This window comes from Juglans microcarpa x Juglans regia, chromosome 4D (genome assembly GCF_004785595.1).
Source record: "Juglans microcarpa x Juglans regia isolate MS1-56 chromosome 4D, Jm3101_v1.0, whole genome shotgun sequence".
NCBI classification, from domain to species: Eukaryota; Viridiplantae; Streptophyta; class Magnoliopsida; order Fagales; family Juglandaceae; genus Juglans; species Juglans microcarpa x Juglans regia.
The window spans coordinates 31,261,654-31,283,088 of record NC_054600.1 but is presented as its reverse complement, the minus strand read 5'-3'; the positions used below and the strand labels follow the sequence as shown (position 1 = coordinate 31,283,088).

General features: G+C 34.3%; 1 protein-coding gene and 1 pseudogene across 1 annotated transcript; one reads left to right on the top strand and one right to left on the bottom strand.

The window, feature by feature from the left end:
• Nucleotides 1–414: 414 nt before the first annotated feature.
• On the bottom strand, nucleotides 415–1,113 carry LOC121260293 (annotated as a pseudogene).
• Nucleotides 1,114–7,627: 6,514 nt separating this feature from the next.
• On the top strand, nucleotides 7,628–19,817 carry LOC121261001. The gene is made up of 10 exons (XM_041163131.1): nucleotides 7,628–8,186; nucleotides 9,990–10,057; nucleotides 11,468–11,538; nucleotides 11,729–12,007; nucleotides 12,538–12,701; nucleotides 12,800–12,855; nucleotides 12,970–13,022; nucleotides 13,114–13,234; nucleotides 18,330–18,427; nucleotides 19,510–19,817. Exons 1-10 carry the CDS (start codon nucleotides 7,834–7,836, stop codon nucleotides 19,579–19,581), a joined length of 1,335 nt encoding a protein of 444 aa, XP_041019065.1. The 5' UTR covers nucleotides 7,628–7,833; the 3' UTR covers nucleotides 19,582–19,817.
• Nucleotides 19,818–21,435: the final 1,618 nt, after the last annotated feature.

Sequence of the window (21,435 nt, the reverse complement as noted above, 5' to 3'; positions counted from 1 at the left end):
ATTAAAGTTTTCAAACAACACTAATACTAAATCTTGATGTCACGTTGAAACAGAAAATAAAATATTTCGTACATCCAAACCGGACAAGGCTTAGTTTGGATTGATAAGAGTTCTCATCTCATCTCATCTCATCATTATAATTTTTATAAATTTTTACATAAAATATAATAAATAATTAAATATTTTAAAATTTTAAAATAATAATAATATTAAAAAATAATATTATAAACACCGACACTTTACTCTTTAACCACAAACAAAACAACATAAAAACTAGCCAACGCAATAAGCGCCGCCGTGACACCTAATCAAGACATAATTCTTAACATCAAAAGACCAATAATCAATCCACCGAACAATTACTCTCCATGCTTTTCCAACGACTCCTCTTTGATCTTACGTGTCCTCAATTTATTAAGCAAGGTGGCTGGAATTGGATGAAGCTGAACTCTTTGATTCATTCAACAAAGTTAGTTCCAGGGCTTTTACTGCTCCATCTTTAGTGAAAACCGTACCCTCAATCCCCAGGCCAATGCCACTGGCTCTACCACCCTCATGTTCAGCATCTGGTCACCGAAAAATGGCCTACAAATCATTGGCACCTTGCCCACAATACTTTCCAAAACTGAAAACTGAGTTCCATCCGCAGGGAGTCATAAACACTCCTACCGAACGATGTCTCAAGACATCCATTTGGGTAGCCCATGGAACAACTTTTCTTCTCGAACTAATCCTTTCTATAAGTCCCTTCGGCAATTCTTCGTCTACGTTGCCTCGAAATGACCAAAGAAATGAAACCTACTTGTCTCTAGTGCTTCTGCCAAAGCCGCCAGCTCATGAGGTGGGGGTGTTATTACCCTTCCGAAGCCAATGTATGCCACGGGTGCGGTTTTGTGCTTGTCCAACCCACTGTAGGCTGCCATGCTCATCAGAACTGAGCGGTGGCGCCCATGTTAGGGTGAAGGGACCAACATTGAGAAATTTCTGGAGTCTTGACTTGAGCTCATTCACGGCTATTCGGTCTAGCTCTTCAAAGGAATTTATGACAACCGCAGTTGCTTGCCCAAGCATTAGTCCCACACTGTGTAACATTTTTTAGAAGGGTGATTCTAGATTATCGAGAAATGATTTGTACAAGTTTTAAATAAATAAGTCACATACAAGCTTATGTAAAAAAATAGACCTCACTTTAAAAAAGTATAAAAAAAAATTATTATTTATTAGTTGGATCTATTATTTTATAAAAAATTTGTATGAAACTTGTAATTTGTATATAGCATTACTCTAGATTATTTAACAGTACTTTTTCACGCAAATCAGCCCCACGTACTTAGGAAAATCCTGGAATGAAATCAAGGGTTCTTTGGTCTTCAGAGTCTGCAGAAGGGAAAAACAAATTTCGCTGATCCGATCATGAATGGGAAAAAATAGCATAATAATTTAGCAAAACAGATCATAATTAATTTTTTGGTTAATTAACCCATAGAAGAATGCTACCAATTATACTGCAAATAAACGGCTCAAATAAATCATGCCTACCATTATCGTTAGCGATTATCAAGGGCAAAAATTCTATGTACAGTCATTTTTGTACTCTTTATGCATTCTGTTAATGTGATTAATTGTATATCTTTTTAATATAAAATAAGTATTTTAGTTAATTACATCAATAAAATAGCAAAAAATATGTACGTAGAAGAGTTCACATTTACTTCAGAATTTTCAATAAAGTTTTTTTGAATTTATTAATACAAGAGGTATCAATACAAATTTTGTACCTCAATTTAACAAGATCTTAAAAAATTTATTTAAAATATAAATAGTTTATTGTATTAAATATTAGATTTAGTATTATGTGGCCTTGCATACATTAAAAAATATTAAATTATTTCAAATTTTATTTAATAAAATGATTTTATTTTTTAAAAATTTTTAAAAAAATACATTATTTTTATTTTTGAAGTCTTACATACGGTGAGAGGGCCTAAATGACCTTACCATTGAGCCCGCCCTTTTGCTCTGCTCAAAAAGCCCCATTGCTACCTTACCTTAGTCACCTGCTGTTGCATGTGCAAGCCAACAGAAATTAAAAAAATAATAAATAAGTCCCGTTTGGATAGTAAGATGAGGTGAGATGGTTTTAGATAAAAATTAAAAGTTGAATAAAATATTATTACAACTAATCATTACAATTTTACCAAACTTTCAAACAAAAAAAAAATCAATTTTTTCAAATCTCTAAATAAAAATAATATTATAAAACTATATTCTAATAATATTTTAACTTTATAATATTATTTATTTATTTTTTTCTCTCTCATATCTTAAAATTTCAAAAAATATTCAATTCAAACTATCTCACTATTATTCATAAACTATTTTATTATTATTCATAAAATTTTCATCTCATTTTTATCTTTATTCGGTTAAAAATACATCATTAATATCATTATATAGCACGATTTTATTTGCAATATTCAAATTTATAAATTTTTCTTACAAATTAAATATTGTCACATCACCGTCGTATAGTTTGCATTATCTACACCACAATTTTTCATCTTGCGACTGAGAAGAGTGAGGATAAGCTTGGAGTGTGAGTTAAAGATATAATTTTGTGAATAGTAGTAATATAATTTGTGAATAATAATGAAATAATTTAATTAGGAAAATGAGAGATAAAAAGTTAAATAAAAATATTATAAAGTTAAAATATTGTTAGAATATAATTTTTTAATATTATTTTTATTTGAAAATTTGAAGAAGTTGAATTATTTTTTTATTTTTTGTTTGAAAGTTTGGGAATGTTGTAATGATTAGTTTGAAAAAGTTGTAATAATTAGTTTGAAAGTATTTGTATTTAAGTGATGTTTGGGAATGAGATGAGATGAAATGATAATTTTGAGATGAAAACTTTTTACAAACAAGCCTTTAGAAATAATTTCATCTCAAAATCTTCAATCATCTTATTTTATATCATCTCATCTCCTTCCCAAGCATGATTTAAATACAAAATTTTCAAACTAATCATTACAACTTTTTAAAATAATCATTACAATTTTCTCAAACTTTCAAATAAAAAATACTTCAACTTTTTCAAATCTTTAAATAAAAATAAAATTATAAAACTACATTCTAACAATATTTTAACTTTATAATATTTTTTTATTCAAATTTTTCTCTCACATTTCCTAAAATTTAAAAAATACTCAATTCAAACTATCTCATTACTATTCATAAATTATTATTCACAATATTTTTATCTCATCTTACTTCCCAAACTAACCAGCCCGCTATTGAACTTGAATAGAACACTGGATATTCAAGCCCGATCACAATTGATTCAGCTGATTTTATTTCAATTCTAGCTTTAATTCTTCCTCTCCCAGCAAATATCATAATCCATTTTAATGAACCTGAAGAAGAACCATAGTGATTTAATATTTTTTGTGTTATTTTCGGATAGTTTTGCATGTAATAAGATTTGAGTTCATATTTAAATACAAATTTGACTAGTTTAGTATTAGTCGCTTAAAAATTTATTGCAGTAGAAGAAACACGCCCGATTATCTTTTTTTTTTTAATCGTACAAAATATGCTAAAGGGGCAAAAGGATCGTGGGTATCTTTCAAAATAAAAATGCCCCATACGAGTATTGGTAATGGTCTAATTATTATGAAGTCTAAAATTTGACTAAAAATTGAGATTTTGACTTCAAGTCAAAACTATTAGAGAGGTTAATTATTCATATTGGACTATTCATTCAAAAGTCAAAATAGTAATATAATATTAGATATTTTAATAATATTTTGCAAATATATTCTATATATTAATTAATAATTTAATTTTTACTTAAAATTATTGTTTCTTAATTATTTTTTTCTTCAACTTAATTATCCAATAGTAGCAATTGGAAATATTTTTAGAGTAAAATATTATTTTAGAGATGAATAGTGATTGACTAAATTTAGAAAAATGGATGAATATAATATAGCTCAAAAGTGAAGTTTTGACTACTCCAATACAGATTACTTTTGAACTACTTAGTCAAAATTTAGCTAAGCACAAACATTTGACTAAGCTAATTCCAGTACTCTAAAGACGAAGGTCCCAAAAATTATAAATGCATTCGCACATTTAAAAAAAATTAAAAAAAGATAAATGTTATAAATTTATGATAAAAAACTATGATAAAAATTAAATCCTTGTATTGATGAGTGTGAAAAAATTTCAAAATAATGATAGTGATGTAATATTAAAATCTAATAGTTTTATTTTAAATTTTTGTAGAGTTTTAATTCGCATTGAGCTGCTGTCAGTGCAGGACGTACGTGCTAATTAATTGAGAAATGATTTATATAAATTTTAAATAGATAAGTTTCATACAAACCTTTGTAAAAAAGTAGACCTCACTTTAAAAAAATATAAACAAAATTATTATTTATTAATGAGACCTATTATTTTATAAAAAACTTATATGAAATTTGTCTATTTAGGACTTGTATTTAACATTATTCTAATTAATTTTGATGCACAACATTTATGGCACAAGTCCAATTAGCTACTTTCAACATGAAGTACATTGATATTAATATAAAATGAAATGATCAAAATACTCCGTATTTAGTATGAAATGGTGTCAATATAGGTCTCGCATAGAAGATCGAACAAACTTTTACGTATTTGGTCTTTAACACAAAAAGACAATTAAGCACGTTGTGACATAGTGATCCACTCAATTAGCTCCCCTCTAGTTAAGCACACTCAACCTACTAACAATTTATTTTAATTTATCTTATCTAATTATTATAATTTTTTTAAATTTTTACATAAAATAAAAAAAAAATTCAATTTTTTCGAATTTCAAAATAAAAATAATATTTAAAAAATATATTTTAACAATATTTTATTTAATTTTTATTTTTATTTTTAATTTATTTCTTTTCATCTATAAAAAATAAACGAGATCCCTTGTTCTTCGTATGCCCAGTTGTTGTGCTTGACATATTAATTAGCTTTTAAAGTTTTAAGGCACTTAATTAATGCATTATGGCTGGACATGATTTATCGGGAGTTGCAATTTGAAGGAGTTATGTATATGAGAAAAAAAAAAAAACGCTACTCTTTCGCGTCAAATGTACCGATCGGTTTGATGGTACGGTAATTTTTTTTTTTTTTTTTTACTGAATGATAATAGAAGTGATTTTAAGTATATTGATATATTTTTTTATTTTTTAAAAATATTAAAAAATATGAATATAAAAATTAAAAAAAATTACTCCCATATGAAAAAGTCTTATCTCTCTCTCAAAATTGTCTCTAGTCACGACATTCGTATACCGTAGAATATGAGTATTGAAATGATTTTTACCGCATGGAATACAACACTGGCGAGGAGGATGAATTTAGACAACCAAAAATCATGAAAAAGTCCGTAAAACAACCAAATTTAAAACTACTTGCTCGCTAAATAGTCTAATATATAATTTCTAAAAGATACCAAATCATTGTGGCCACACATCCCATACATATAAATACGGATAGAACAAATCATTGTCTTTCGCTCACTTCAACAAAAATTTTCAATTGTCCGATCTGATTATTATAATTTTTTTAAATTTTTATATAAAATATAATAAATAATTTAGTTTTTTTTAAATTTTAAAATAAAAATAATATTAAAAAAATATATTCAAATAATATTTTATTTAATTTTTATTTTTACTTATCTCATTTCAACTCTTTTAGGAAAACAAACAAGGCATAACTATTAATAGCCCACGCAGTCACCGCACGATCAGTTGGAGTCCACGTGGAGCGACCACCCCAGAATACATGATAAAACTCGATCGCCATCCAAGAAAAGAATGTGCGTTGTAACTTGCAATCCGCTTTTCTTCGGCTAGCCCACCATTATCTAGATCCCACATCAGGGGTAGCTCCGCCTACTTCATGTATGGCCTAACCAAGTTGTGCAATTAATTTGTCTCACTAATCAACTAGGCCTAGTTCTTATATTAATTCAAGCCGGCCCAATCGATGGAGTGGGGCACGCGGAGCAATTGGAAACTTGGAAGGGTAGTTGGACTAAGTTTGGTATAATTGCTTGCATGGTAGGGTCGTCTTGGAAGCGTGATGGTATTGTGGGCGCTCGTTGGCATTGTCTTGCATGGAATGTGACTTGGCTAGGTTTCGGTATTAAGAATATTTCAAGTGTTCTCAACGTTCTTTATTATTATTTATTATTTTATTATTATTTTTCATCAATTTTTTATTATTATTTATTACTATTCAATATTTAATTTTTACTTTTTTATTATTATTCATAAATATTCTCAATACTTTTTAAATATTTTTACTATTTAAACGTATCCTAATCAATTATCCAAGGACTTCTCGTGGCTCTTTGTTGTTTGTATTATGGGACATAGAGCCCACCATCGTGCATTCTAGAATTCAGTATGTGGTCTGAGAGATTCATAGACTCGTATTCCACGGTGGGATTTTCTGATCCCACACTCCGCATAAAATTATTATATACACATAAATCAAATTATCAAAGCCTTGACTGTTGTATTATTTGTTCCGATATACTTACAACTATTTTCTAATTATTTTATTATAATCATATAGAATTATAAATAAAAGAGTTATAAGTTAATATTTTTCCTATTTTATAAGATCAAAATTATTAAATTGTGTGTCTTGAAAATTAAGCATGAGAAAATAAAAATACAATAGCAATCTCATTAAAAGAAAACTAAATACCAATTTAAGGGATTAATATCTCATATAAATTTATATATTATAAGGTGACCTACTTATAGGTCTATTTTTCTATCTCTCGAACCCTCAAATTTGGCAATAACTTGAGAGATAAGATTTTTAATACTATTTATAATACATTTGAATAGATGGATTTAGAATGGAAGATTTAGGTTCTATTTAGATACAAAAATAGTTTTATCTTATCTTATTATTATAATTTTTTTAAATTATTATATAAAATATAATAAACAATTCAACTTTTTTAAATCTCAAAATAATAATAATTTTAAAAAATAATATTATAAAAATATTTTATTTAACTCATCTAAAACCATCTTATTTGATTTCACTATCCAAACAAGTACTAAATTTAAACATTTAAAAGTCAAGTATCTTTTGTACAACATAAACTAAATGTTATTAATATAAAAAAAAAACTAAATATTATTATTATATTTGGATTAGATAAAGCCCAAGCACGGAAAATTTTAATTTTCGAATTATATTTATAGAAAAGAGATTTTAAATCATTTCAGTTCTTTTAAAATTCATTCATACAAAAAGTTCTGAAGCTACTGCTACACCCACCGAAGCTATCTACCGAGTGTGTTTATTGAGAAGGCTAAATTTTCTTAATTTTTAAATATTTTAAAAATAAAAAATAAAAATCATAAATTTATTAAAAAATACTTTTTTAATTATCAATAATTTATAATAATAAAAAATCCTCGGTGAGTCCAGGATTATTCTATAAAATAATCAAGTCCTATTATGATTAAGGACACGTGTGCTGTGTGATGAAGGCTAATGGTTGGCTGAAAACTCAAAACTCCCAACGGGACCAGTTTAGAGGAAAACTAACCGTCGATGTCGAAAGCCAACGAAAGTAGAAGGTTCTCTCTTCTTCGTGTTCGCTTCCGCCTTCAATTACTGTAGCTTTTGCAACTCCCAGAGAAACTTCCTCCTGGCTTGCTTCTTCGTCCATTCTCCACCATCTCTCATTCATTCCTTCCTTCCTACTCATCCTTCTTCCCTTACAATTACATTCATTTCATTGTCTGTTCCATGATCGCCGCCGCTCCCCCACTCCGAACCACGTCCTTTTCGTCATTATCATCGCTTTCGTCGTCATCCTCTGGACCCTTGTCGCATAACCCGATACGCCGTGAATTCTTTGCCTTCTTCAACTTAGGGTTCCGATTTTTGACTCCGAGGCCGCTGACGGAGCTGCACGCGCTTCCCGCTAGCTCGATCAGGATGGAATGGTTGAGCAAGAAGGGTGGAGGATGCTTTAGGAGCAACCAGGGAAAGGACGTGCTTAAGTTTGAGGCCGATAGTGGCGGCGTGGATGTTTTCGATGCCACGCAGAGGGCAGTCCCGGACCACCTTGTCATCATGGTTAATGGCCTTGTTGGAAGGTATATGGATAAACGATTATTGATTCATAGTAAGGTTAAGTTTTTGAAGCATTGAAGATCTGTATGCTTTATTGGTTGTAAGATTGCTTGATCGGGCTAACGAAGCATATGGGACATGAATGTGTGTGTGAGTCTGTTCGTGTGTGTGACATGGAGGAGTTGCCCTGAGTACCAACAAATTTTGGTGCTTTATGCAGTTCTAGTGATTGGAGGTTCATTTTAGAGCTTAATTGTGTGGCTAATGGGCAAAACTGGGAATTAGAAAAATCTGGAGCTTAAACTTAGTTATACGACACAATTTTACGGTGAAATCGAAATTAACTTGCGTAGCACTTTGTTGGCTGGTAGGAGAAGACCCTGGAAATCCTTTAAGGTATATGGAGCCCTAAAACTGAAGCCACTCTATGAATTTGAGCCCCCAGAGGGGAGGAGGGGGGTAGTCAATAGAGAATTCGTACATTGCAATAATGGTTCTTGTATTCTTTCATCATAAAGGTGTGATGTCTTAGATTTCGAGTGCTGCCTCAAAGTTGCTTGTTAATTAATAATAGTTATTAGTTGCATCCTGCTTTTATTCACTTATTATTCATGGGAGATAAATACTGAATGTGGGAGGGAGATTTGTTTTTTAGTAGAAAAAAGCAGAAAGAAAAATTTAAGAAAATGAGTATAGCCAAAGTACAACTCTGAATCGGTTAAGACTAAAAGTGAAGTAGACTTACTACTCCCAAGCTAAAGCCTTTGGCCAGAAGAGGAACCTCTGCCACAAAAATGTGTAGAGCAATGTGAACTAATTGCCTCTCTGGTCTAATCTCCAATGTGTGCAATATTGTCATTGGTTCACTTTCTTGGAGTCTTTAAAATTTCTTCAAACAAATGTTGGAAAAACTTCATGTCTATTATATCTTCCTTTCATTAGTTGAAATTGGCCAGTTCGCTAAAACTATCTATGGCAAGACATCACCATTAACTATTAAGCTCTCTGATTTGCTTAGCAATTCATTGTCTTCTCGATAAATTTTAGGAGAATCATACTCTAATGGATGAAGGCTAAAATAATCATATGTGATAACTTAAACTGAATCACTAAAACTTTATCCAGTTGATTAAGCATAAATTCAGGTTGAGAGAACAATGAGTTTTAGCACAAATGACACCTCCTTCTCCCATAAGAATGCAATAGAGGGTTAGGATCAGATTCAACACCTAATCGGTGCGTGTATAAATTACCAAAGAAAGAGATATCAGCTTGAGAAAACAAGTTTATTTTTGAAGTTTTTGGGACAGACAATGTTGTTTTTCTTTAAAATTTTATTGTTTCTGTTCCAATGGGATAATTCTGTCGCTGATGCTGAAGATTTTCCATATAGTAGGTGTGCAGTATATACCTAACATTGTCAAGGATCTGGTTATATAAGTTTTCAAAGTCAGTAAATCGGACAAACCTGACACATGTTTGCAAATATAGAGATATATTACCGGACAGGTGTGCCTGCTAGACTTACTGATTCAAAGTTGTTGCATATCTCTCATCTGTTATGTCTTCTTTGAGTAAGTAGCTTCGGTTCGTTGATGCACTTAACCTGTCCTTAGTTCACTCTCAATAATTTTGTTTGCAATGGTACATACTTCTGGGTTAATCTTTTAGTCTGAGCCCTTCTATGTCTTCCTGATCCCACCAATCATCCACCTCAGATCTGATTTTCATATGAATGATTATTCTTTTTTCTATTAGGTAATGGTTACTTTGCAAAAAGAATTTCTGTTTGCCAATAGTTCAATACAGATTTTCTGTGTTCTCAGTGCCGCGGATTGGGGATATGCTGCAGAGCAGTTTGTGAAGAAGCTTCCTGATAAAGTAATTGTGCACCGTGAGTTCTCTCCTTCACAAGTAGATCCTTCTTTACCTGCACATTAAAGCCTTTTTCAAATCAAATAGGATGTTGAATAAATATCTGAGTTTTTATTCGACTCACAATATGTAGCTGATAGATGCTGATGAGAATAGCTTTTCATTTCAATATCGTTCTGTGAAATTTTTATTTTATCCGGCTATCTGTATGTGTATTGTTCCACGAGCAGACATGGCTTTGACCATGGTGGTAAATTTTTTTCAATTGTCCTATCAAAAAGAAGTTTTTAATTGTTAAACTGCAATGTGCTGAACACGAGCTCCAAAATTATGAAATATTTTTTTCCTCCATGATGTTTTATGCAACTTTGCTTTAGAATTGTGTATCTCAGTTTGCACTTTGCGTATTGACCTGGCATGATCAAGGCTTCCGTGCTGCATTCTACTTACTATCACACAAACTTTACAGAGTGGAACAAACATGCAATTTGAGGGGATGACATGATATGTTCTGTTGGAGTTTCTAGTTTTTGCTGATTTTTATATGAAGTATACTGACACGGATATATGTTGAACATACCAATTAAAAACCACGGATATATGTTCAAGAAACCAAAGAGGAGGAGAATGAACAAGTAATCCAAAAAGTAACAACCTTGGAGCACTTTGTCAATCAGAATTTCTCTTAATTTTATCTTTTAAACCTGTCTTGTATGGAGCCTAGTTTGATTTGAATGGAGTCAAAATTAATAGGTAATAGGTTCAGAATTTGGTTGAATTCAACAAAATCCTGGAAAACTTGGTGTTGGAAAAACTTTAAATTTATAATAATTGTGTCAAATTTGTAAAGAAATTTGACAATTAACTTAAGATTCATGGACAAGCTAATGCAAATATTCTAAAAAAAGAGAAAAAAATAGCCTATCCAAAGTCTTGAAAATTTAAATTAAGGCCTGGTTTGCTTTCAAGACTAAAACCCAAAACTTTGAAAACCTCTCATCTCATCATTACAACTTTTCCAAATTTCCACACAAAATAAAATAAATAATACAACTTTTTCAAATCCCAAAACAAAAATAATATTAAAAAAATATTTTCTAACAATATTTTCTTCAACTTTTTAACTTTAATCTAAACTCATCAAATGAGGCTTAAGTTGGATATAGGATGAAGTCTAAGTGGCTAGTTACTTCATAAATGAAACAGACTCATCTAGTTTTTTCTCGTGATTGTTAAGAGTTAATTTAGATCCTTATGCTCCCCAGTTACTTTTTGGTTTCACTTTAAAATTATGTAAAATTTGTTCATTTTAAAGCTTTCCGAAGTTTGCAAGTTATTGTCTTCTTTAGTGCCTTCCAAGGGCTGTATTTATGTACTTAATGCATTGACCTGAAACATAAGTGGTTTCAATTTGATATCTTTCAAGCAGGCAGTGAATGTAATTCCTCGAAATTGACATTTGATGGAGTTGACCTGACGGGTGAGAGGCTAGCTGAAGAGGTATTTGGTAATAACATTATGACCTCATAATCAAGGCATAATTGATATACTGAACTTTTCTTACCTGAACTTTCCTGGGTTGTTTCTATTGCTGTTGTTATTATTGTTGTTTTGGCTATTTATAATAATTACTAAATTAGATATATCTTTACCACAAGAATCTTGAGTTATAGATAATCATCTGATGCAGGTGTTGGCTGTTGTGAGGCGTAGGCCTGAGGTGCAGAAAATCTCTTTCGTGGCACACTCTTTAGGGGGCCTTATTGCAAGGTATGCCATTGGGAGGCTGTATGATCATTCTATAAAACTGGAACCTGCGGGTCTTACTGGACATTCTTCAAGTGAAGAGCACAAGAATTATATGGTGCAAGGCATCGGGCAACCTCATGAAGCTAAAATTGCTGGATTGAAACCCATGAACTTTATAACATTTGCAACACCTCATCTTGGTTCCAGGGGACATAATCAGGCAGGTTCAGCATGCTTATAGGCAGTTTGTGCACCATTATATATCTACACATACCTACACACGTACGTGCATACATACCTGTTGGTCATGTAATGACAATTTGACTTTTGACACATGGGAATATGTACAAAAAATTAAGAGAAAAGTCATAGACGGTTGTGGATATGTGGAGATTGTATTCGGTACAAATTCTTTAGAAGAAAGTAAATACACGCTTGTTGTGACCATTGATATGATGTAAATGAAGCCCATTGAGATTGCTATTTGGATTTCACCTTGATGACGTTTCAATTCGTTTATTTCCATGCTAGTCTGCTGTGACAATACTATCAATCTCAATTTGTTCTGGTTTATCTCTGTATTAAATAGTTCATGGTGTGTACTCCTCATGTACTTGGATTGTGCCTTTTTGCTCATTAATAAAGTTTATCTTACAAATAAAAAAGGGTATCAGATTTGTGCTGATTACAGGTGTCGGTACATTGATCCTCGTCTTTTGTTCTCATGTTATTTATTTATTTTTTTTACAGCTCCCATTTCTCTGTGGTCTTCCTTTTCTCGAGAGAAGAGCATCCCAAACTGCACACTTGGTTGCTGGGAGGTCTGGGAAGCATCTCTTCCTTACTGACAATGATGACGGAAAACCTCCTCTTCTCCTTCGAATGGTTAATGACTCTGAGGACCTAAAGTTCATGTTAGTGTTATTTCATCCATAACACTGATACATTCCCCAAATAACTTTATCTTCTAATTGTTACAATTATGGTAATATATGACCAATGACCTGTGCAGATCAGCTTTGCGTGCTTTCAAACGCCGTGTGGCATATGCAAATGCAAATTATGACCGTATCCTCTATAATACTTTGATAGCATTTGGAGTTTGAATGTCTCGTTTAAACATAAGCTCATGTCTTTTCTGTTTGTACGATCTTATGTTTTTTCTCTTCACTTATCATGAAGATATGGTTGGCTGGAGAACATCATCGATCCGGCGTCAGCATGAACTTCCAAAGGTCAGGTTCAGTTTTGTTCTTATATATGCATATAAAAAAGTACGTCTTATATGATAAAAAAAATTTCATTGTAATGTTCTTTTCTTTCCAGTCAAATCTTCTCGTAACGGATGAGAGATATCCACATATCGTATATGTTGACCGAGAACCTATGAACAACATTCATAACAAAGATTCTTTAGCTGTTGGAGACCAACAAACTGACTTGGAAGGTTTGTAGAACTTCCCTCTTTCTCAATGCTTTCAGTGTTTGGCATAACATTCTACTTTTCTGACGAGTAATGCTTAAAATTTGAAGCCTTTTCTGCTTTTCTTGGTTGGTTTCTCTTGGAGATAGAGATCATGGGATGTGAAACATTAAAACACATACACCCCCCATTAGATGTGAAAATGGTAGTGAAAAGAAAACAGTGCATTTGGGGAAAAAGAGAGTAAAACAACAGTAGAAAGAAGCAAAGTTTTATTTTTCTCTTACATTTTTTTAAAACTATTTTCAAGGAAAGAGATTGTGCTGCAGTGCTAAGGTTGAGACTGTGTTGCTGTTGCTGTTCTGGAATGAGTTTAATTTAACTTCCTATCAGTTTTCATTATAGCTTATAAAGATGCATTCACGGAGAAGGGTAAGCTTTTTTTTCTTATGAAGTGATTGTGTTGGGAAGAGAGTATCAATTGATTAGCCATTAGCAAGGGAAATAGACAGAGGAAAGGGCTTAAATTCAGTTCTTTAATTAAGTTAATATATATTTCTTTCTCAGGAAACATTGACCAGGTAGGGGCTTTAGCTTTAAGTAGGACTTGAGGGACTGAATTCTTAGCACATATGATCTTAAAGAATGATGATCTTAAATTTCTTGAAAAGAAGTGAGGATCAGACTTTAACTCCCTGACTCTAGACGTCCGAAATCAAAAGCTAGACCTTCATATAGTTCAAAAATTACATAAAGTAGGATTACTTGAACTCAAAAGACTCCACTAGAGAAGAGATACACAAGGTACCTTGAATTTAATTGCTGTAGAAATACAGTATTAAGATTATTCAGTTTGTCAGATTGGGGAGAGCGAAAACCTATTTGGGGAGGAGAATGGGATGTCTGCATTGTAGTGGGTCCCTGGTGATGGGGAGCCCACTCCTCTGAGTCGTATGTTACCGGATGAATTCAGTGTGTCAGATTGGGTCCTCTGCAAGGTAAAGGAACTCCAATTTTGTGTGGGTATGAAGTGTGTGGGTTTTGAGGAACAGTTTATGGCCCTTCTTACTGCCATTGAAGTGACTCACTCACAGTCCAAGAAATCTGGTTCTAAGAAACAACGGGAGCTTAAGCGACTCGATTGGTCGTTGAATTATGAGGGCAGCTCTAGCTGGGTTAGATCTAAAGGGAAGACGCTAGTCTCTCCTTTATGAAGCCGAAAATTGTGTCTTGGAATGTTTGAGGGTTGAATGAGGCAAATAAGCGACTTCATATAAAAAATTTGCTTCGGGAATGGAGGGCGGACATAATATGTTTACAAGAAATCAAGTTGAAACTGGTTTCTAGGAGAATAGTGCAACGTGTTTGGAGTTGCACTTACGCAGATTGGGTTTACCTTGCATCAAATGGGGCGTCGGGTGGTATTTTAGTGATGTGGGATAAACGAGTTGTGGAGAAAATAGAGGATTTTGTGGGGGAGTATTCAATGGCTTGCTCATTTAAGAGTGTGGACGATAACTTTTTGTGGATGTTTGCATGTTTATATGGGCCGAATGTAGACAATGATCGAAGACTTTTATGGGAGGAACTTGCCGGGTTACATAGCTGGTGGAATCTCCCCTGGTGCATAGGTGGAGACTTCAAAATCATTAGATTCCCTAGTGAAAGATCTGGAGACAGTAGGATGCGCCCAACAATGACAGATTTTTCAGATTGTATCTTTGACTTAAATTTGTTGGATTTCCTCTCATGGGAGGTTCTTTTACTTGGTCTAATAATGAGACATGGTCCTGGCTGGATAGATTTCTAATCTCCCCAGAGTGGGAAGAGCATTTTCCAGAGGTGTGTCAAAAAAGGTTGTCTCGCCTTTGCTCAGATCATTTTCCAATCTTGCTGGATTGTGGTGGAATCCAAGGTGGTTGTCGCTATTTTAAGTTTGAGAATATGTGGCGTAAAAGTGAAGGTTTTGTGGAAAGGGTTAGGCAATAGTGGTCATCGTATTAATTTGAAGGTAACCCTTCCTACATTCTAGCCGGCAAATTGAAAGCTTTGAAGCATGACCTTAAGCTTTGGAATTCTCTATCCTTAGGAGACATAGGGGAGCAAAAGAAAACCTTGGTTGAGGAGCTTCAACAGTTTGAGAGAGTAGTTGAGGATAGAGCTCTCTCTCCTGAAGAAGTAGAGCGGAAGACAGAGTTAGCCTCTTAGTTGGAGTGAATATTATCTCTTAAGAGGAGATTTCATGGCGTCAGAAGTCAAGAGTATTGTGATTGAAAGAGGGGGATCGAAGCACAAAGTTTTTTCATAGAGTGGCTAACTCTCATAGAAGACATAATACTATTGAAATGCTGAACATCAATGGTGTTGAGTGCAGGGAGGCTCTAGTGATTTGAGATCATGTGGTGGATTTCTTTGAACAGCTGCTGACAGAACGAGAGGGGTGGAGGCCTAAGCTTGATGGACTTGGTTACTCTATTGAGCTACATACCGCATCATGGTTGGAGCGTCCGTTAGAGGAAGCGGAGGTATATGATGTAGTAAGACGCATGGCTAAAGATAGAGCACCAGATGGCTTCTCCTTGGACTTTTTCCAGATATGCTGGGATGTAGTAAAAGTGGATATCATGAATGTGTTCCAAGAATTGTTCTTGGCTGGGAAGCTTGAGAAAAGCTTAAACGCCACTTTTATTGCACTAATCCCGAAGAAGATTGGAGCATCAAAGGTTTAAGGATTTTAGGCCCATTAGCCTCGTTAATGGTGTATACAAAATTATTTCCAAGATGCTCGCGAACTAATTAGGGGAGGTGTTGGGGAAGATCATAATGAAGCAAAATGCATCTGTTCGGGGTCGCCAAATCCTTGATTCAATCCTTATTGCGAATGAAGGCCTGCATGGTTCCCCTGGGATTATTTGCAAATTAGACTTGGGGAATGCATACGATCATGTAAACTAGGATTTCCTTCTTTATTTGCTGGAGAGATGTGGTTTCGGGGAGACATGGAGAAAGTGGATAAATTGGTGCATCACAATAACAAAGTTTTCAATCTTGATTAATGGCAGCCCCATTGGTTTTTTCAGTAGTTGTCGTGGCTTAAGGCAAGGTGATCCACTCACCCCATTCTTATTTGTGATTATCATGGAGGCCCTCAATTGGATGATTTTGGCGGTGGTTACAAATGGGTTTGTGGCTGGTTTCTCTGTTGGTGACCCCAATCGGGGGCATTATTTATTTGTCTTATTTACTTTTTGCAAATGATACACTATTATTCTGTGAGGCAGATCAAAACCAGTTGAAGGTAATGAAGGCACTTTTATTATGCTTCGAAGCAGCATCAGGCTTGAAAGTGAAATTCGATATGTTAAGAGTTAGTGCCAGTGGGGAATGTCAGCAATACTCGGCAGCTAACTAGCATACTTGGGTGTAAGGTAGCCTCTCTCCCCATGACTTATTTGCGTTTACCTTTGGGAGCTACTTCACGGGCTTCATCCATTTGGAATACAGTCATCGAGAAGATAGGAAGGAAACTGACAGGGTGGAAGAGATTGTACTTGTCAAAGGGTGGTCGGTTAACTCTTATTAAGAGTACCCTTTCTAACTTACCTACATACTTCTTGTCTTTGTTCCCTATTTTAGCTAGTGTGGTGGCTCGAATTGAAAAACTATACCAGGACTTCTTATGGAGTGGGTTGGGGGACAAATTCAAATACCACCTAGTCAATTGGGATAAGGTGTGTAGGCCGATCTTGTCAGGTGGGTTGGGCATAAAACATCTGAGAACATTTAATCAGGCCCTACTAGGGAAGTGGTTATGGAAGTATAACATGGAACCAGAAGTCCTATAGAAATTGGTGGTTGATTGCAAATATGGAAGCTTGTGGGGTGGTTGGTGTACCGGTGAGGTAAGTGGGGCTAATGGAGTGGGGGTTTGGAAGCACATCAGGCGTGGGTGGGGGGTGTTTAACCGCCATTCCAAATTAATATTGGGCGAGGGTTCAAGGATAATGTTTTGGAGGGACAAATGGTGTCGGGACGAGGCCTTAAAGGACTCTTTTCCAGCCATATTCCAAGTGGCACGTGATCAAGAAGCCTTAGTAGCGGACCTCATGCTTTGATCAGGGGACCAAGTCTGGACTGTTACGTTTAGTAGAGCGGCGCAAGATTGGGAAGTGTACAGCTTTGAGGTTTTCTTTAGTTTATTATATTCTGTGGTGCTGAATGGACAACAAGCTGATAGGATATGGTGGACACCTACGAGTAAGGGTGTTTTCTCGGTTCGCTCTTTCTACAAGTCCCTCACACTTTCACCAAACATCCAGTTTCCATGGAAGAGAATTTGGAAGAATAAGGCGCCTCCTAAAGCGGCCTTCTTTACTTGGACAATATTCGTGGGGAAGATTTTGACTACCGATAACTTGAGGAAGCACAAGGTCGTCATCCTATATTGGTGTTGTATGTGTAATCAATCTGGCGAGATAGTAGAACATCTCTTGTTACATTGTGAGACAGCTAGAGCCTTGTGGACTGAAGTGTTTAGTCAGGTGGAGTTTTTGTTTGTAATGCCTGCAATAGTGGTTGAGTTACTGGCTAGCTAGACTCTCCCAAGAGGTGCTCCACAAATTAAAGAGGTGTGGAAGATGATCCTGAGCTGCATCATGTGGTGCATTTGGCAAGAATGTAATGATCAGACTTTCGAAAACAAGGAGTGGTAACCTGAGGAACTTCGAGCGTTAATTTTCCATACTTTATTTCTATGGGCCATAGCTTTAGATTTTAAAGGCCTGAATTTTCATGATTTTCTTGTTTCCTCTACTTCGACCTAGATAGGTCTCATTTCTTGTATATCATCTTGTGTACTTGGATTATATCTATCCTTATTAATAATATTGTTTACTTATAAAAAAAAAAAAAAAAAGAGTATTAAGAATATTCATTCGGAGTTAAAAGGACATAAGCTCTTTGATGTTACACCTCTACTCTCTATGTGTCTCATTATGGATTTCACCATCATTGTGTTTGACTACATACACCTCTCAGATTTTTTGAGAACCATTTTTATTATTCATCTTTTCCCTTTCACTTCTGGTTCTTATAAGCATTCTTTCATTCCTGAATGTAGAGGAGATGATCAGAGGTCTCACTCAGGTACCTTGGGAACGTGTGGACGTTAGCTTTCATAAAAGTAGACAGCGATATATTGCTCACAATACCATTCAGGCAAGTTCTATATGTAATTGGGTTATTTAGTCTGAAAAGTTTTATCAGTTTCTTTTAATTGCTCTTTACATGTGTTCTAAAACGCCCTTTTTTTCAAATGGGTGGGACATTCCTCTTTCCCTGTGATGTTACGAATCATTTAATAGGACATTTTGACTTCTATATCATTGACTGAGGGGCTTTTTCCTTTTCTAGATGTTATTTTTAATGTGCCTTATTTATCTCGCAAACTTGCTCATTAACTGTAAATGTGCCCAGGCAAGCATAGTCACGTCCAGCTTCCTGAAGTAGATGTTCTAGCTATCATCATAACAGGGGACAAGTATGCGGTGCATTTAGTTCAATCTGGTCAAGTCAGCGAATAGCTTTCATAACTCTTCTACGTACTTCAGAAAGTGAAAGAATGGAACATGCTCCACTTTTCCTTTTGCCCACCACATGGCTGGGACGGACCTCTTCTGATTTCTTCCACCAAAATCAGACTACTGTCTTTCTGAACACAAAAAGCTTGACCCCTAGTTTAAAAGACCCCCTTTTTTTCTTAGTCAAGAAATTCCCTGTGCTGATCAGTGATCGTTAGCACATCCAAGGTCACAGTGGCCCAGCTCAGCTGGAGTGGCCTGCCAGCCTGATTGGAGAAGTGCTGGTCCAGGTCGGATAGACTTCATTCAAGAATGCCGCCACCCCTGGATTGATGAGAAAACAATTACTGAGATAAGATCAGAGAATAAATCTAAATGGAAGAACAGATGTTTCTTGCTCAGTGCCTAAAGCACTCTATGCTTCATATTTCTTCTTCATGCTAACAGGGCTAATCTCAACTAAAGAAAAAATAATTCATATCCATGGATAAATTAGTAGTTCTTAGAGGCTTTGGTTCTAATTTTGTTCCATTTTCTTTCCACTCGCACCTTGGACGTGAGACCTTCATATTAAACCTTGAATAGGTCTAGTTGAGTTTTTGGGCAGCAGGAATATGATAAACTCTAGACGCAATATCTAAAATATGGCCAAGTATGGTCAATAACAAATGCTTGGTTTTCTATGTTTTTTTAATAGCAATTATCTACTTATGCTTTCAGGTGAAGAGCTATTGGTTGAATTCGGATGGTGCTGATGTGGTTTTCCATATGATCGACAACTTTCTTCTCTAGTCCCTCTACATGTTTGGGTCGATGATCTGATGATGGGTTATGTCGCATCTATATTTTTTGTACCGAACATTGTCACACCTGGGAGATCTTGTTGTGTATATTTCATTTCAATTTGCAGAGAATAGGAGATTTACATAATTTCTGCTTCCTATTTACTTGTAGTTGTAGGTCTGTTTTAGCTTTTCATTTGTAACCATACCTGTACTTTATTTCTTAATCGATGAAATAGTTCATAATTTCTTGATAAAGGTTTAGGGGTTTGTATGAAAACCTTAGTGGTGGACATAGGAATCATGCATCGTAACTCCATGCTAAATGGGCCGAACCTATGCATCCGGTTTATGTAAGAGTTTAGAGGATGGGGCTCAACGAGACACATGAGGGTTTCCGAACCTCCATATCAAAGAAGCAAATGGTTGGTAATATTAGATGCTTCTCCCAAAAAAGTTGAGTTTTCCCTACGCCAGTATATGAATTCTCCCAAATTTTTGTTTTTTGTTTTTTTGTTTGTGTTTTGCTCTCACATGTCTTGCTTTTCTGCTGCCTACGGTTTAGGAATTTTTTTTCCCAAAGATCTACAAGCTTCGAGGACCAAGATCTGACCTTTCAAATTGCAGATCAAGGTACTATCCAGAAATAAAATGAATAAAATAGAGAAATTTAAAGTTCAGTACTGTCTTGATTTTCCTCTATTTTGCCAAATCTTAATGTTTAAAGTGATTCTTATGGTTGTAGACGTTGGGTAATGATTAATCTCCTGTCTTGTAAAACAGCACAGATGGGTAACTGTATGCACTTTTTTGTTCTTTTCAAGCAAAAATTATAATATTATTGATAGGCTTTATTTGTGACAGAAGAAAATCATTGTTACATTCAATCACCTTGGGGTTACACTTGTATGTAAAAGCCTTATGACGATCAAATCTATACAAAACTATATGCATTTTCATTTTATCTTTAGGTTGCAAATTCGTGGAATTGGCATCGAAATTGTATCATTTTTTTAGAAATATTTTTGGGTGAAGAACAATTATCCATGTAATTAATTATGTAAAAAAAAAAAAAAAATCTTGATTTCTTTCACCTCTAGTCTTTCTAGGATTACGGGAAGTTTCATAATTCCATGGTTGCTGCTTGAGGCTATAGTTGTGGGCCTTAGGTATTATTATTATTTAATTAATAGGTGATTATTATTTAAAAAACAAAAAATATCTAAATTCTGGGCTCTCTTCCTCGGTTTTTTATTTTTCTCTCTTGCTGTTCACGCCCTTGGATATATTTAGGAGGCTTGTTTGTTTTCTTCGTTTCAACTCCGAACCATTTCTCCTCTCATCCCTCTTATTTTTACCTAAATTGTTTTTTTTATACATTGGGAGAGGGGTGAACCCGTGATCTCCATTTTGGAGGAGATGTGGATCTTGTGCCATCAGGCCAGAGGCCGTTGGCATCCAAACCAATCATGATACCCTGAAGTATTATGCCAAGAAAGTTGCACTATCAAGTTTTCTCGACACCATAAACCTGAATCTATAATCATTTAAGACAGTCGTAAACTGAATAATAAAACGCTGTCCTACGTTTGTTGTTAGGCTAGGGCTTTGTTGGGTTTATTGTTCCTCGTATCTGTTTTGCACCCCAATTAGGTGTTTTCTCTTGTATACATCCGCCTATTAGTATTAATAAATTTTTACTTATATAAAAAAAAAAAAAATGTTCGGGCCTATTCCGCCTCTTTTAAGTCATTACCAGAATACAGTAAACAGGCAGTGCATATAAAGTTAGTGCTGTTGCTTTTGTTCAACTCAACTAAATAACTAAGACTCGTGCTCTTGTGATATGACTAAATTTAGGCTG

Coding starts and splice junctions, on each gene's coding strand:
- LOC121261001 (XM_041163131.1), top strand. CDS start 7,834: ATGATCGCCGCCGCTCCCCCACTCCGAACCACGTCCTTTTCGTCATTA. Junction 10,058..11,467: donor TGATAAAGTAATTGTGCACC/GTGAGTTCTCTC, acceptor TCTTTCAAGCAG/GCAGTGAATGTAATTCCTCG. Junction 13,023..13,113: donor GTCAGCATGAACTTCCAAAG/GTCAGGTTCAGT, acceptor TTTTCTTTCCAG/TCAAATCTTCTCGTAACGGA.